Genomic DNA, 17,431 nt, shown 5'->3' with positions numbered 1-17,431 from the left:
TGCAGTATCTGCCCTGTAATTTACCTGTTAATGTCTGAATTCTCAACTTTCAAAAATTTTCTTCCCATTGATAAATGATATGAAAGAGGAGCTACTGAAGATCTTAACTATGTTGATATTTACATCCCTCCTGTATTCAAAATCAAAGCTAAGATACATTGCTGATGGAAACTTCAGCTTTGAAATTCAGCTCCTTTGTTCAACCACCTGAGCTAAAGTTCTGGTAAATTCAAGTACACTGGAAAACGAGAGTAGGGATTCTCAACCAAGAGCAGTAGAGTCAAAACGGTACAACAGTGATTGACCTGCTGGAAATTAAAGTTATGCAGATGTGCTATTGCTTTAGTCCCTTAGCATCCAGCATACTTCACTGTCTCTTGCCATGAAATTTGGCTTCTACTGAGCAGCAGGCAAAATTACTTGAGACATTCTACCAATTGTTTCAAAGTCAATTTAAAATTAATACAGGCTTCAGTCCAACTGTGGTTTTGAGATCATGGAGTTTTCTACTATTAGCAAGAGTTCCTAGAAATGTTTTAGTAATAAACAGAAAGAGCTCAGGTCAAACCTGAATATGAGCTTCTGAAAGAAACAATAATCATAGTTAAATCTCAGCAAAAGTCTCAGTGAATAAGCTCTACGTTAGCATCAGATATTTAGTTTCTCTGCAAATGCTGCAATTCTGAGATGCCTAACATATATTGTTGTTATATTAATGATAAATAAAAATGCACTCTTAGATTATTTTAATTAAATCAGTGTGCATCTGATGTTTGCAACTCACATTTATTTCAATTTTATTAATCGTGTATGCACTATAAAAATCTTCTCATTATTTCCTTTGGAAATAACAGTTGCAATCATACATTTGTAATGTTAATTATATGCAAACAACACATCTGAAAAACAATCATAAAGAAAGTATTTAAGATGTGTGAAGATGACTTAGCATTTTGTACAGGTACAAGCCAAGGTGACAATCTGGTGATTGTACCAGCAGGTCCTCCTACCTTCTGCCTGAAACTTAGATTTCTTGAAAGTTCTGACACTAGAAAATAAAGACGTCATTCACACATTATTTGTAAAGTATACTAAAAAAAAACTCCAGAAAAACAATTCTCTTTTGGGAGACTTTGACGAAAATTATGCACTACCTTTAAAACAGGAAGAAAGCGCAGAATGAATTTTCATCTTATTTAAGGGGTAAGGAAGGACAGAAAACGGGAGGTGGAGTTTTTACAGTAATGGGAGACACTTTTTGCAGGACCTCAATATTTTGTAAGCTGTGTACAAAGCTGCTTTGGTTGGCAGTGTGGCTGATGAGGAACTAGCAGTTTCCTGTATAGAACTACTAGTACAAGCACCAATACTATGAGCAGAAGTGAAAAACCAAGGTGCTTATCAAAATAAGCTCTGTAAAGCAAAATGCAGAAGAGAAGCTGTCAAAATATATTAAAAAATACAGAGAAAATGAATGATAGCGGAACCAGCAAAGCTGAATATAATACATAGCTCTAATCAGTTAATTTAGTTTGCAGATACTTCCTTTTTTTTAGTTTTCCAATACAATTTGAAATACTCACTGGAATCATATTAGAGCAGTGTTTAACAGATTTAAATATACTACCAATAAAAGACCCACACTGAATGCAAAGGCTAGCAATAGATATTCCACAAAGTAATAAAAACCAGTAACATATACATATTATATAAATAATTAGTATTAGATTAAAAAAATTCAAATTAAAAATTATATTGGGTGCAGAATAACAATTTATTTTCAGAAGCATTATGAAATCTAAACTTTTATTGCCTCATAAACTCACTAAACTAAATATTAACATTGCAGTGTAGGACAATAATAAAGGAATGTTGGTGCCTATGTTTAAAAATATTTTTCTCCTCCCCTTCAATAGAAAGATATTAAATAAAAAGGGAATTCTGTGAAGGCTGGGACTTCATTTCTATATCAAGTAACTAAGTACCTAGTATGGATGAAAATGAGTCTTCAGCTACAGAAAAATGCACCAACCTAATAGATATGCTTTAAGTATTTCCCATTTTTAACCTTTACAGTGATAGAAGTACTGAGAGAGAACGTTTCAACAAATTTATTTAAAGAATTCATTTTTAGTCTTAGAGATAGAAAAGGGAATATTTTCAAAGTATTTATTTACTTCAGATAAAACAAAAACTTGATAAAACCTGGTGCTGACCTTACTTGATTTATGATACATATTTGGCTTAATGTGAAGAAAAATGACAAATGAACTAAATTGAACAATTCTACTCTTCCATCCTCTGCCTCTCTCTCTTCATGAGAGGTAGGCAGTAGCGGAGTACTGAACAATAGACTGGAACAATAAACAAATTAATCAGTATCCCATAATGTTCTTAACTTTTCAGTAATTTGAATACACTTTAAAAACTATTTCTTCAATAGCAAATTTCACAATAGAAGAGTGTTTACCTAACTTCAGTACAAAATTTCGTAAGTGCAACACACGCTCTTTGCAAGAATCCTTACCTTTGGATTGCACATATTCAGAAAATCTTTATGAGCAAACTTCTGTTTTGCAGCCTACAAAACAAGAAAAATTCAACCTGTACAATGATATTGGTAAACAACCTATAAATAGTGCATAAAAAGAAGACCAAAAGACAATTTCTTAAAAAATACATTTTTTTAAACATTCAACAAAACAACCTATTTGTATTTATCTTTTTAAAATTAAGATGGCAAAATCAAGAAATGGGGGACTGATACATGGTCAGTTTTTTTCCTCAGTTTTCCTGTTATTGTCTGCTTCTTTTTTATGCATTTGTTACGTTACTTTTATTAGTCTTATTACATCTGGTCCACTTAACCATTTGAAAGTAAAAGTACTTTCAGCTTTTCAGTGACAAAATATAAACCCTGGATACCCTTTACAAATCACCCAGAATGTGATGTGTATTAGGTGCAAGGATGCATTACTATTCCTGTTACATCTAGTTATGGCTCACTGCTACAATGTTATTAACACTTATTTCCAGAGAAAGTCCTCTAGGAGACACTGTCCTTAGGACTGTAATTACTCTCTACGGACATAACTACGTAATAGTTGAAGAGAAAATAATCTGTTAAGAGGTACACCTGTTATAAACTTGCACTGATTTTGGCTGTGGTGGATTCCTTTTCTTTATAACATTTTATAGCATACTATGATGTGGTGAATTTGTGACCAAAACAGGGCTGAGAGTGTACCTGAGTGTTAGCCCTTGATGAACAGTGCTAGTACAGTGTCCAGGTCTATTTGGCTTCTTTCACTGCCCTGCCAGCAAGAAGACTGGGGAATTACCGAGATTTCGAAGTCTACCACATCTTCCACACATCTACACCTCCCAATTACCACTATTAAATTTTATTTTGGTTAATTGTAGATGTAGTAAATAAATAGTTCTTAAAAGGCATTATTACTACAAAAGATGGTCAAATACCTAGTTAATTAGCTCAGCATCTATACTGAAGGATAAATTTCATCATATATATTTCACAATTTATGGTAAGAAAGTATAAGCTAAATGTCAAACTTACCTCAACAAAATACATATGCTTTATCACAGCATTTTTCATTTTAATAAGCTGCATATTAGACTTGTTTCTGTCAGTTTCTTGTGCTGGCAGAAAACCCTTAATTTGGGCAACTTCAGTATTTTGTATATCCTTCTATGCAAAGCAAAACAAAACAAAACATCACTTTTTAATTTCAAAACTGATGCTTTTAATTAGCTTTTATGTAGTGAAATATTTTCTTACATTCTATTGTAAAATCATTGTTTACATGCATGCTTATTCAAATTTGAAGGTTAATACTATGTGACACACAAACAGCTGTGGAAACACATCACTGATGTCATAGGCAGTTACAGCATGAGAACTACCAATGGAAGTTATCTGCCTAATTGACTTTAACTCTGGCCCCATCTGTGCTATTGAAACAAGAGCTATTTCCATAATAATTCCCTTTCAGGACTTCTCAAAAAATAAAACCTCATATTTTCTATTAGTTGTTAGTTTTAAGGATGTACATACAAAGCTAGTAATTCGAATTTTAGAAGTTGTAGGGTCATTTATGTTAACAGTCTAAGAATAAAACAGCTTCTTCATTTTAGGCTGCTTAGAATTTACATGGTTAGATTTTGATAGCAAGGACGTCTGCAGATGTGGCCACTGTGAGAGCAGACAGAAAAGGAGCTGCCCCTTGTTAGATCAGAGCCAACTCCAGCTGCTCCTATAGGGACCTGCTGCTGCTAGAGTTGAGTCCTCAGAGATAACATATTTAAGAAAGTGGAAAACTAATGTGAAATGTCAGCTGAGAGAAATGGGGTGAGAAACAAGACAGAAGAAATCCTACAAGGACGAAGGAAAGTGCACAAAGAGGGCAGGAGGTGCTCCAGGCATGAAGCAGAAGCTCCCTACAGCCCAAGAAAAGCCTATGGTGAAGCAGGCTGTCCACCCACAGCCTATGGGCACTGTGTAGTGCAGATAGAATCACAGAATTCAAATCTCTAAGTGCAGCCCATGGAAAAGCCCATGAAACCTCCTATCAGGAACTGCAGCCTATGGGGGACCCATGCTGGAGCAGCTTGTGAAGGACTGCATCCCATGGGAGGGTCCTCAGGGGTGTGAAGAGAAAGAACAAGAGAAACAAAACATTACAGTCTAAACACAATCCATGCTCCCTACCCACCCACACCTCTAGAGAAGAGGCAGAAGATTCAAGAATGAAGCTCTATGTGAGAAGGGATGAATGGGGTGAAGGTGTTGGCTCATTATTTTACTCTATTGTGTAGGTTGCTCCAAAAGTAATGCTTCCTCTTAACTTCCATGGAAACTACAACAGATGCAAAGAGCACAAGAAGACTATTTGATAAAATTCTCAACTACAAAACACTGTTTTTCAACAGACACCACCATTAGCTATACATTTTCACCAGTGATGAACAAGAGCCTGCCTGCTCATAACAATCTCCACCAGTGGAGGTGACCCACTGCCACCACTGCTGAGACACACCACTGTGTTCACACCTCACTCTGCTCACACTCACTGTTTGAAGTCCATTAATGTTCCTCAAGCATCAGTGTAAGCGGGTGCCACTTTTTTACTCATGGAAAAATTCAATGTCACCCCTTTGCTTCCTTTACATTTCCATATCAGATGCTATTCTGTCAGACTGCCCCTCTGTTCCCATCTGTCACACAGCAACAAAGAAAGTGGGAAAGTTCTACCTTTACTGCCATACCACCAAATCTATCTCTGATGTTGTGGGTCAACTTAATAAAATAGGAGGCATTACTTTCAGAGCAGCCCTAGTAATTGGCAAGAAATCAAATTAGTCTTCTTTAAGTCAAGTGTGTTTGTGACAGTAACTGGTGTGTGAAGTACTGGAAAACTGGTTTAAAGAGTTTGATGAGCCAAGGGTAAGTGAACTACTCTGACAAATTAACTAGTCTTTACTTCCTGTGATACCTTATGCATGTTGTTTTCAACACATTTCTAAAAATACTTGTATTTAGATAATTTATAGTTCCATCTTGACAAAGCGTTATAAATTCTATAGCACAGCCAACAAAGCATTTTAAAGTCTGTATTTAAACATAAGGATAGTGCACTAAAATAATGCATATGCTTTAATATCTTGAACCAGTAGAAGCAACACCTTAACAGATTGAAGACACTCACACAGGTTATTTTAACACCAGAGTTACACGGTAGATATTTTAGAACAGATACTGAAACACAGAGACAAAACAAAGCATTGTTTAAAAAAAAATCAGAAACCATCTGAATGCCTATGACTATATACAGTTCCACTCGAAAAAAAAAAAAAAGAATATCATGTTGCTTCGCTCAATTTAACATCTGATTTCAGTGCTAAACCATAGGACATACGTTTGTATGTTTATGAGGAGAGTATTCATTTCTCATAGAATTAGCAGTGAAAGAGCAGGACTACAGATTTACAAAGCTGGAACATTTTACGTTAAGTCCTAATAAAATATGTGCCAAGTATTTCTAGAAATGAAAAAAAAAGAGATGCTCATAACTCTTTTTGTTAGAGCCTAAGACATCTGAACAAGTGTTGTACCTATGTTTACCCCTTGTCTTTTTAAGAGACAAAATGTCATGGCAGTTTTCTGAATTCTCAAGATGCATTTAAATAGAAACTGGTGTTCTCTAAATCAAGTTTATTGAGATCTAGGAAAAAAAGAAATCTGTAAATTAATAGATGTGTTAAGATGGAATACTATTATTGCACGTCAGATGAATTCAGGGTTCACAGCAAGAAAGAAATTATTCTCACTGTGATCAGTAGGTGAGACACGCATAAGTACTGGACACACACTTCCTACATCAAATGTCTATTTTAGCAGAGAGCTATCTATTTAGCTGAGAGCTGTCATACTGAGTAATTTCTCCAAACAAGTTTCAGTAAGAGAGTATGACACTAGACTGAGCTCCCATGTGGATGTGTGTTTTAGTCAGTATGTAAACACCAGGATTCTTTTACCCCTTTTTTGCCCTTTCGTAACAGCTTTATTCATCATTGAAAAGGGAAGAGCAAAATATATGCTTTGATCTGAAGAATGTAAAGCATTTTCGGAAGTAGATGCTGCCCAACCACAAAACACAGGTTTAGCATCTACCTATTTGCAAGGGCAACATTTTCCTCTTTAGCAGTTCCTTCTAATCATCCGCCACTGAAGAACTATAAAACTGTAGGATTTTTTTTTTCAGTCCTTTGAGTATTTCTAAGACAAAATGTTAAGAAATTCCGCATAGTGCATGTGACTCTCCTGTTGGTAAACTATCTCCTGAGAGACGCAAATACATGACACCTCTAATGGCATTATAAATGTGACCTAAATGAAGGGCCTGAAAAAATGGAAGTGGGAACTGTGAACTGTGAGTGTACAGAATTTCATAGAACATTCAGTGCACTTCTGTGAAAAAGAAAGATTGGTTATCTGTTTTGCTTGTACACACCTTTGCTGATATTTGGCTTTTTCCTAAGTTCCTTTCAAGACAGTGTTTTCCTCAAAACCTCAGTGCTTTTTTTCTGTACTTAAGATATACTGGAAAATCTATCTATTGTGTAAGCCCAAAACTACTTCACAAGCCAATTATTTTGTGCCAAAGTTGGTGATATACAAGATATACTCCCACTATGTAACTTTCAGCTTGATTTGAGAATTTCCTGATTTTCAAGCATTAAATACTGTTGATTTTTCCAAATTGAAATGTGTCAAAGGCCAGATACACATACTAGAAATCTAATACCCAACATACGTAAGGATTTCACCAAACTGAACACTACAGTTTATACAGCTTACACAGTTTGTAGAATTTAGGGAGCTAAACCTCTCTTTATTTTACTCTTTCTACAGAAAGAGCTCTGGGGAAGGACATGTGCTATACATAACTACAGAAGCTAAAGAATCAATTACTTTTTCATTTGGTCAATTTTAAACGCCCTCTTTCACATCCATTTTCCAAATAGAATGAATCCATCAACTTCTGCCAGGACATTGCTCAAAACCAGTAATTGAGCGGTCCTTCAGGAATGTCAAGCAATGGCAAATTGATCCTTTGCAGACCAGGCATCTTTAAAATCTAAAATCTAGCCTTTGTGTAGCTATTATAATGAATGAGTAGATTTTTACTCATTCATTATAAAGTTTATTATTACTATACATTACACAGTGTTGGCACTACTCCTACTTTCATCAGTCTGAATTGCGCATGCCTCAGTTGAGGAATAAAGCCTGGATTTAAGAAGGAAAAAAAATACAAAATAGACCAGCGGTCCAGAATGGAAAGAATGAACACAGTAAAGAATGAGTATCAAGGTCACGGTCTCAGCCCACAAAGAATTTCACATCAAAACAGTCTGTAAAAGAGGGTAATATTGGTCACAGTAAACAAAGGACTATGAATCATGAGACGCTTCTCTCAGTTTCAAAGGGGGAATAGAAAAGAAAGAGTTTTAGTGAGTACTGAGCATGTAAGAAAAATCAGTGAGCAGTGTCATTTCCTCTCATAGTTCAGACGGAATGATGAAAGACAGAATTAGGTTGTTTTTCTTGTTTTACTTTTTCATTGCTGTGAATTTAACTTATTCTGATTGCATTAGAAACTGAATGATAAATCTCACATTCTGAATAATCTTACGCTGTACTGGATATTTCACCTCGCTTTGTCATTTAGACAAAAAACTCTCTGGCAAGATGACTTTCAGTACTTTTACCTTCAAATAAGGTACCTCAATTTTTATCTAGGCCTTCATGTCTTAGCTTCTCTGTTGATGGGACTGTATTCCATGTTCTAGTACAGTTAATAGTAACTGTCCTCATACATGGAATGATCCTTCCGCATTAAGGCTGAATTAAAGGTTTGTTCAGATAGCAGACCATAAAACTATTTTAGGAATCATAATTCCTGTAGAAACACACTCTGTTTTGACTGAAAAGATAATGTAGGTGAGCAACTTCTGTAAGATTCCTAGTGCAGAAGTAGTTTTGAGTGAATCTCCTCTGTCCAACATAACAGCTCTGTTAGAAAATTTATATGGCAAGCACCAACTCTTCCCAAGTCATTAGGGACTGCAAGCAAATTTATTTTGAGTTAAGAGTATCAATCTTACTATTTTACCATAGACTGTAATGTTATAAACTGAAAAGTAGAATAACTGAAGTTAGTTAACAAAATAATTTATACTGAAGCATGAAGCCACTAAATCCTTATTTAATAGCATATGTCAAACCCAGAAAAAATACTTACACCTACACAGAAAAAAACATGTAGATGTGGCACTTAGAGTCATAGTTTAGTGAGCATGTTGGTGACCGGTTGATAGACAGAGCTGATCACCTTAAGAGGTCTTTCCCAACCTTAATCATCCTATGGCATAGACAAACAGACATAAATATACGCCTAAATGTTTAAAGTCATTACCAAAATGAGGAGAATATAAACAAAAGGTAGGATTTTTATTGGTGTTTTTTGAATAACTTTTTGAACCATTTATCTGATGGTGAACTACATTTGAACTTCATCCTGAAGTCCAACTCACTTATCCAGCAGTAATATCACACAACGGGAGTGAAGAAGGAACACAAAGAGGAATCGGAAATAAAGCATGCCTCTTTGGTGCCATTTCTATTGGTCTGAATCAAAACACTGCTTTGAAAAGGACAGTTTTTGCATTACAGAATTAAAGAATGGTCAAGCTTGAGGGTACCTCTAGATCCACCTGGTTCAAACCCTCTTGAAACTTGTTGCCAAGGACCATGTAGAGAATCTCTCCAAGGAGGAGATTCTACAACCTTCCCAGGCAGCCTGTGCCAATGCAGCACCACTCACACAGTAGAAGTGCTGGCTGATGGTCAGAGGAAATCTTTACTGTGCCAGTTTATGCCCACTGTCTCTTGTTCTGGCTCTGCTCTTTTTGCACTTCTCCCTTCTAGTACCTATACATATTGATGAAACCTCTCCCGTTGTCTTAGTACTTGACAGTTGATTACCTTTTATCAAATTTCAAAATATATAATACCCCCCATTATTATTAGTGCTGCATCATAGAGTCAGTAAACCTGACATAAAATGTAATGATGGAAGCGATTTTAGGTACGTTTTTCAATTTACTTACCTCCAAAAGGTAATCTCCTACATATTGCAAAGGGTAGCATTGAGCTTCAGAGAAGCATTTCTCTTTTTGCACAGGAAAAAATTTATTAAGGACGAATACATGAGTAATATCACTCTCGACATCCTGAGATGAACACACGGTTGCCTTTCCAGCTTCTAGAACTCTAAACAAACAGATTTGAAAAGACATTATTTAATGCATTTTATTCATAGTGCTTCACATTAATTTTCATAAACTACAAATATGAAAGTGTAGATATATGACATTCCCCAACTTTCACCAGGTTAAAAAACTGCTTAATAGCATTAAAAGCCATGAGAAACAGAAGGAACATACTTAACAAGGCACCTCTCTTCACAACTTAATACTATTAATTAAAATCAGTATAAGCATCCCACATATCTGACAGAAAGCTTCACTTGTGTATTAAAAAAGTCAAATTCTTAGATGACAGCATTTGTAGTTATTGCATTATGATATTTGATCCTTCAATTAAGAGTTGTGCTACCAGCTAAGTACCAAAAATGGAACACTGCCTTTCCGAATTATAACATGCTATCTTCAGGATGCTGTTTGCCAACTTCACAGGCTGTTCCAAAAGCAATGCCTCCTATTTATTTCCATGTGTCATGGTTTTATAATTTTTTATCGGTATTCCACATCATAACATCATGTAGTGCACTGCAAGTTAAAGAGTTAATGCTTCAGTTCCATGGACTGCCGATAATTTCAGGTACTTTGCATTTCTGTTCAAAGGGAAAGATCAAATCTTTGCAGATCACATGGCTCTCTTCTTCCTTTTCAGCTCATCCCAGCAGTGTGTGTGCTCACCTTCAGCATTACAGTAGAGCCTTCGGTTTCTTTGACATTCATTGTATTTATTAACTTCAATTGTACTGTATTATATTGTGTTATCTTGCATTCCAATATCATATTTAGCAAATTAACTTTCCTCCTCAGATTGTTGCTGTTTTGTTTTTAGACCCATCCCCCATCTAACTGCTCTCTCCTCTTTTCCCTTTCCTGGGCAGTGGGTATATGGGTCCCTCATCCCATTAGTCATGGAACTGGGCTGAACCGCCCTGTAACTGTTGACATCTTGGAAACTACAACAGAGATACAAAGAGCACAATAGTACTATTTGATAAAGCAAATTCTCATCTACAAAACACTCTTTTTCAGTCACTAGTATTAGCTATGCATTTTCGCCAGCAATGAACAAGAGTCTGTATGGCATACTTATAAAAATCTGTATCATTGGAGGCGATCCACTGATTCAAAGCTGCTATGACAGCACTGTTGCTAAGAAAATGTTGCCTATACAGTCCATCTTTCATTGATCTGAACAGATGGAAGTCATAAGGCATCAAATCTGGACTATACAGTAGGTACAGCAGGACAATCTAGACTGGCAGTGTATTCCATGGCCTTCAAACTCGTATAGGGCCTGGCATTATTGTGTTTCAAGAAAAAGAGTGTATTCTTCTTTGGTCCAATTCTGAAAGTTTGAGCCTACACCTTACTCTGCATCATGATGTAGTAATCAGAGCTAATAGTTTGCCAGGTTCCAGGAAATCCAGAAGGATCACCCCTCTTCTATCCCAAAAGATATGCTTGCTGAGGACTGCATCTTGAACGTTTTCTTTGACGGATAATTCACATGTTGGCCACTCCATGGACTGCAGTTTTTACTCCAGCTCATAGTGGTAACTACATCTTGTTGTCACTGGTAATGATGTGACCTGGGAAACCGCCACCTTCAGTCCTGTATTGGCTCAGTAGTCCTGACAAACTCGCATACGTGCTCTTTCTCTTCCTGTTTGAACGTGTGTGGCACAAACTTTGTGATGATTCAATGCTGCCACCATAGCTTCCAATGCATTGAAGCTGATATTCAGTTCTGCACACTTCCCTGATTGTAATCTAACAATTTGCCTGCATGATTGAGATGCTCTTCATTTCACGGTGTGACAGCTGTGCATGGCCATCTAGAATGTGGCTTGCCTTTCATGTTTCATGTCAATGTTGCCACTGCTGAAATTCCAGCACCCAGTTCCTCACAGTGCTCAAATTCAATGTTTGGTCTCCTTAAACATTCAGCAAGCATTGATGAATGTCAACGGGTGCCATTTTTCAGTCATGGAAGAATTCGCCTTTGCTTCTTATGTACTTCTATGTCAGATACCATTTTGTCAGACTGCTCCCCTGCTGCCATTTGTCACATGGCAACAACATATAAGAGGATAGTGGTGAACAGGTTCAACCTCTACTGCTGTACCATCAATATCTGCCTGATGTTGTGGGCCAATATAATAAAATAGGAGAAATTACTTTTGGAAGCAGCTCTCCTATTATAGAAATATCAGTTTTTCCTCAAAGCTATGGTGGCTTTCATTACAAGGTAATATGTGCTAAAGGCAAAAAATGTCTACCTTTTTGTGTATTCTGACAGAATAAATGGATCCCAGTTGTTGGTGTCTGGCAAGCAGTATTAAAAAGAGACCCTCTTTTCAACCTGTCTTGCTGATGTAGAGAGAACATGGAAAAAAGATAGTCCCAAATTTCTCACACATCATTTATTTTCTATTTCCTTCATATTTTTTATCCATTCCCTTCTGAACTACCTGCATTTACACTATATCAGAAACGTTTCAATGAAAGTTAGATCTTCAAAGCTACATAGGCTTTGCATACATTTAAAGCACATAAAACAAGATAACAGCAGTTATCTTATGTCATAGTTCAAAGCTAGCCCAGGTCTTCCAACCAATTGAGATAGTATAAGCTGTTCTGGCTACCATTTGAATGCAACATGCAAACAAAATAAAGCAGTACTCTGATAAAGTGAAAGCTTATTTACCTCATCCTATGAGGAATGTCTCTGTAAGCAGTTTACTTTACTAAAACACAATAACGCTTATTATATTTACCATTATACTAAAAGAAAACTAGAAAAGCAGTGATACCAAAGAACTTAAGGATTTTTTTTTTTTTTTCCATAAATTGTATGGAAGTATATTGATGAAAATGACTTGAGAGTTCGAAGAGCCAGAGGTTGTTATGGACCAGATCATTGGGAATGGAAGAAGACCTGCTCAACCATATGATAAACATTCTATTGTTCATTTTAAACTTTAAAACAAATCCTCCTACCTTCTAATAGGTGCCACTTGTTTATAATCTTCCTTAACAGCGAGGATAACTTTCCATCTGTGGAAGGCCCCTGGAGCACCAGAGTTTTTCAGCTCTTTGCGCCATCTTTTAGGTGCAGATTGCATTTGAGGTGAATAATGGGTGTCTTTTTCAATTTTATATCCCCATTCGTATGTTGTTTCATCAAGCCATCTGCCACTTTCGGCACTATTAATTATGTACTCCTTAGTTAGTACCCACTTTCCTAAAAAGCAAATGAACTGTCAACCACAAAAGATTTTTTAGCGCAGACAAATGGCAATCAACTGAAGATCTACTATAAAATTAACTTAAACTTCTCTTCTGCAAATAAAAACTGGAATTACAAGTACCATTTGAAAAACTTCTTTCTATTACAAGAGTTCTCATCTTTACGCTTTAAATTCAGAAATCTCACAATACCACTGAAAACGATCATTTTGTTTTCTTTTAATGATCAAGTACCTTTTTACCCTTCCCAGATGAACTACTTGTCTATCTGCAAATGGAAGATTTCAACTTCCCAGATTTTGTTCTTGTAAGGAATTTAGCTACCCTTTGTTTTTAACAGAAGTTGACACTTTTACAGAGTTACCTAGGCAGATCTGAGGTGCATTTGGTGCACTTCTTTGATATGTAACAATGCTGTCAAAGTGCATTTCGGATCCTTTTTTTTTGGCTAAGGAATTAATTCAATACACTGAAGAAATATTTTGCCTCTGACAATTGAAAATAAGGAAATAAAGATGATGTTTTTAACATGCAAGCTGTTTTACTAACACCACAAGTATAGTGAATACCAATACTAGGAGGATACGGTTTTACACATTTGTCTTTTTCTTTCAACCTTTTCCTGTCCTCCTTTGGCTCCACCTCCTCCACCTCTCTTGTTTTACCTTCTGCATGTATGCTTCTGATGCTGCACATAATGATCTTCCCCTTTTTCTCTCTGTCTCTATTCTTATGGGTTCAGGTCAAGAGCTGTGGTTAAGTAACCTGCTCCTTTTTTTGAAATACTACCTACAGAAGATACTGAAAGAGAAATTGACTTGAATTGTGTGAACTTAATTGGTTTTGCAGAACAGCAGGTTTGACTGGCAGAACGTCTCAGTGCACAGACGGTACTTCTATATAACCTAACACTTCTACATAACCTAGCATAGGTACCAGCACACTTCTGACTGCAACAGGTATGCTGTGCACAATCTGGATATTAAAAATCTCTTTCATTTTGAAAATTCTATCTCAGAAATTTGTTCTGCTGGGGACTTCATGAGAACTGGCATCCTTGTCAGTATTTACATTCACTAAGACAAGTTTAAATGTGATCACGGGAAAAAATTACAGTAGGAATGAACACGTTCTGTTATCAAGGGCAAGAATAATGATTATGCAAAACTGGTGCCTCTTCCAGATTAAGATGTAGTAGAAGGTACATAAGAAAGTTTGTAAAGAGAGTAACATAAAAGTTTTGCATTAGCAAGTAGGTAGTGGTGTCCATTTGTTTAAATCTCCAAAACTAGAAATAGATGGATTTGATATCTAAAATGCGTAGTTTCAAGAGTTAAAATGAAATGCTAGACCAGAAATTTATCCATATTTTAACATTCTTTCTCTCATGAAAATGTTGGTCTATCATCTACTCTCTGATACCAGTTTGATCAGAATTTTGGACTGCTACAAGTAACAATCTATCGGTATTCCTAAATTTGAGCAGCAGTAGATGAGTAAGAATGCTTACAAATATAGTATATAAGTGTACGTATATACATATATAGTATACAAGTGTAAACATAAAATCATTCATTTTTCAGGTATCTTTATACTTAAGTCCACATTTAGATACTTCTGTCTATAATCTCCTCAATTCAAGTAAATCCTGCCCAATAACTGCTTTATCAATTTCTTATAATACAGTATGGGAAAAGTAAAGATCACACTTAAACAGTCAATAAATGAGGACCATGAAATTTTTCAACTCCTTAAAATTCTCTAAATTTATCATAAAATTCTTCCAGGGAACACATTTTAATACAAATCTTAATTAATTATCATTTTAAATGCACTTTCAGTTGCTTGACCATAGCATTTTAGCATCAGAACCTAGCAAAAAAAGAGCAAGAGACTTGTGTCAGTAAAATGGCAGCAGCAAGAACCTGTAGTTCTCAGTGGCTACAGTAAGCAGAAACTTTGTGACAGTGATCTTTGAACAATGAACATTGTATTGAGTTTGCTATCAAAAATCTACTCATCAGTTACAACTCTTTCTGCACACTCCTTTCAAGTGAGCTGTTGTAGGGAAAGCATTAGGTCACAGCTTACGCTGATGATTTAGCACCTGGTGAAGGGATGTGGATGTGGCTGCTCCAGGGACTCTGCCCCCACTAACTTGACTCCCAGTTCATGAAATGAAAACCGAGTTTAACTGTTCAGTTCTAGTATTGGTTCCTTGAAATTCTAGCAAACCTACTTACCTGCAGCACAGGCAGCTAGGAACTTTTCACTCTTGCAAAGCTTTTTTGCTATAAGATGTGTGCAGTTCCTGTATTTCTAATTAAAAACAAAACAAGGCAATCACAACAACAGCTTTATCAATGGAAACATTTACCTTTTTTTGTTTTTGTCGTTATTAATACATAACTCCACATTACTACACCGTGTTTTACTTTATAGCTTGCTTTCCCTTTCCGCCTTAACCATCACGCGCTTTGATAAAAAATACCTTATTATCAACAAAAACACAGTCCAGTCTGAGTAACATCTCACGCAGTGCTTTTTTCTCTTTCTTCCCAAATCCAGTGAACTGGATTCTCCGTTTCCGGCCGCCATCCACCGCCTGTTAAGAAACAAACAGACCGAGTCGCACACAGAGCACACGTTACGACGATCGTATTCGTGCCCTCACCGGCGCTCCGAGGACACGGGAGACACACCGTGAGGAGCCGCGTTACCCACCGACACGCCGGGAGCTGCCGCGCTGCCGGAGGACCCGCTGGGGACCGCCGCAGGCCGAACGCTTACGGCCGGGCACCGAAGCCCCTCCACGGAGCGATCCTGGAGGAGCTCCCTTCTTCTTCTTCCTCTCCTCCTCCTCCTCCTTCTCCTCACAGGCGAAGCAGCTCGCCGCCCGCCCCGACGCACGCGGACCGCGGGCCCGGCAGGCGCCATCCCGCCTGACGCCAGGCACACCGCTCCCCTCCGCCTTCCCGCCTTCCCGCCTTCCCCTGCCCCGCCCCCGGATGTGGCGGTGCGGCCGTTCCGGCCCGTTGTCACTGACGCTTCGCGGTCGCTGGGGCTGCCGCTGCGGAGTCGAGCGGGGAGCCCGGCCAGTGGGTAAGTGACCCCGGCGGGGCCGCCTTCCCCTACTTCGGCCAAGCCGCGGTGCCGAGCGGGAGGCGCTCCGAGGCCTCCTCTGCTGGCGGCGGTGTGGGCGAGGCCCACGGCGTTGCGCACTTCCCAGCTCCTCGGGCGGCTGTAGAGGGGCCAGGGTGGGCGGGAGGGGAAGAGGAGGAGGAGGAGGCGGAGGAGGCGGTGGTGTGGCGACAGGCCTCCCCTGCGCTGGGAAAAGGGACCGGGAAGGCGGGGCGGGAGGGCTGTGCTGGGAGTCACGCTGGCGCCGCCTCAGGGGCTCGGCCGTGCCTTCTGCCACTGAAAATCACGGCTCTCATTGCTCGCAGGAGTAGGAGCTGGTCCTGAAGACGCTGATAGAAGCCGAGCAGACCGCGGTGTAGAAGCAATAGAAATGCTGCCTCTAGCCCGGGGGTGCAGGTTCTCTGTGTCCTTCTCTGAGCCTCAGGATCTCCCAGGTCTCTGTTCCGCTCACACTGGGTGCTGGAGCACAAGCTGGGGCAAACTCACTCCTATCGAATGTAGTGACTTCTTTTTTTTTTTTTTTTTTTTTTTTTTTTTGAACTACGAAGCTTCCTAAAGTAGTTTAGCATTCTGATTGTACATCAAGTGCTCAATTTCAAACTTAGAAATACTAGGATGGCAGTTGTTTTTCAAAGTGTGATGCATGGCTCTTGGTTCCTTGCGTCACCTCAGACAGAGAATGGGTTGTACACGAGAAATAGTTCAGTGCATCATAATGAATAAAATAGGCTTTGTAGAACACTTTCTTTCTTACACTTGCAGTTGAGAAGTTGAAGGCATGCATCCTGGTTCACAAAGAAGAAAAGATTATTTGAGTTTTTTTTCTTAGTAAATTGAATCTGCTTTCTCCCCCTCCCGTACAGTTTGGAGGCAGCAGTGGACAGTTCACTGCACACTGAGACAACTGTTCTTTTCTGAAGTTGTGTAAACTGAGATATGTAAGGCAACACTTTCTGAAGTGCTGTGTACAGCATCCTAGGAGAAGAAGCAAGGCTTTGAACTTATCACTGCTTTACAACAAGTATTCTAGGAGGAAATCAAACAAACATTTCAGAAACAAAAAGCAACCACTGGGCTTTAGACATCTAAAATTTGGCTGTACGTTGGGCACCTGGTTCTAAACCTGTCTGAGCTTGCCAACAGTCAAAAATGGAAAATTAAATTTACCTGGCTTCGTGAGCCTTGTGCTGCTGCT

The 17,431-nt window shown here is 38.1% G+C and overlaps 1 protein-coding gene across 1 annotated transcript in view; it reads right to left on the bottom strand.

The window, feature by feature from the left end:
- SLF1 (SMC5-SMC6 complex localization factor 1) overlaps positions 1 to 16,032 on the bottom strand; it is a gene marked incomplete at both ends in the record, with an annotated part of 38,266 nt that extends 22,234 nt beyond the window's left edge. The window contains 7 exons of the mRNA XM_079548228.1: positions 2,528 to 2,581; positions 3,578 to 3,709; positions 9,694 to 9,856; positions 12,847 to 13,090; positions 15,339 to 15,414; positions 15,587 to 15,700; positions 15,820 to 16,032. Of these exons, the coding sequence (XP_079404354.1) occupies positions 2,528 to 2,581; positions 3,578 to 3,709; positions 9,694 to 9,856; positions 12,847 to 13,090; positions 15,339 to 15,414; positions 15,587 to 15,700; positions 15,820 to 16,032 (996 nt within the window). The remainder of the gene's footprint in view (positions 1 to 2,527; positions 2,582 to 3,577; positions 3,710 to 9,693; positions 9,857 to 12,846; positions 13,091 to 15,338; positions 15,415 to 15,586; positions 15,701 to 15,819) is intronic.
- Between the last annotated feature and the right edge of the window lie 1,399 nt (positions 16,033 to 17,431).

This window comes from Tetrao urogallus (genome assembly GCF_951394365.1).
Source record: "Tetrao urogallus genome assembly, chromosome: Z".
Classification (NCBI taxonomy): Eukaryota; Metazoa; Chordata; class Aves; order Galliformes; family Phasianidae; genus Tetrao; species Tetrao urogallus.
The sequence above is the reverse complement of the archived record's forward strand: the minus strand, read 5'-3'. Positions and strand labels throughout refer to the sequence as shown.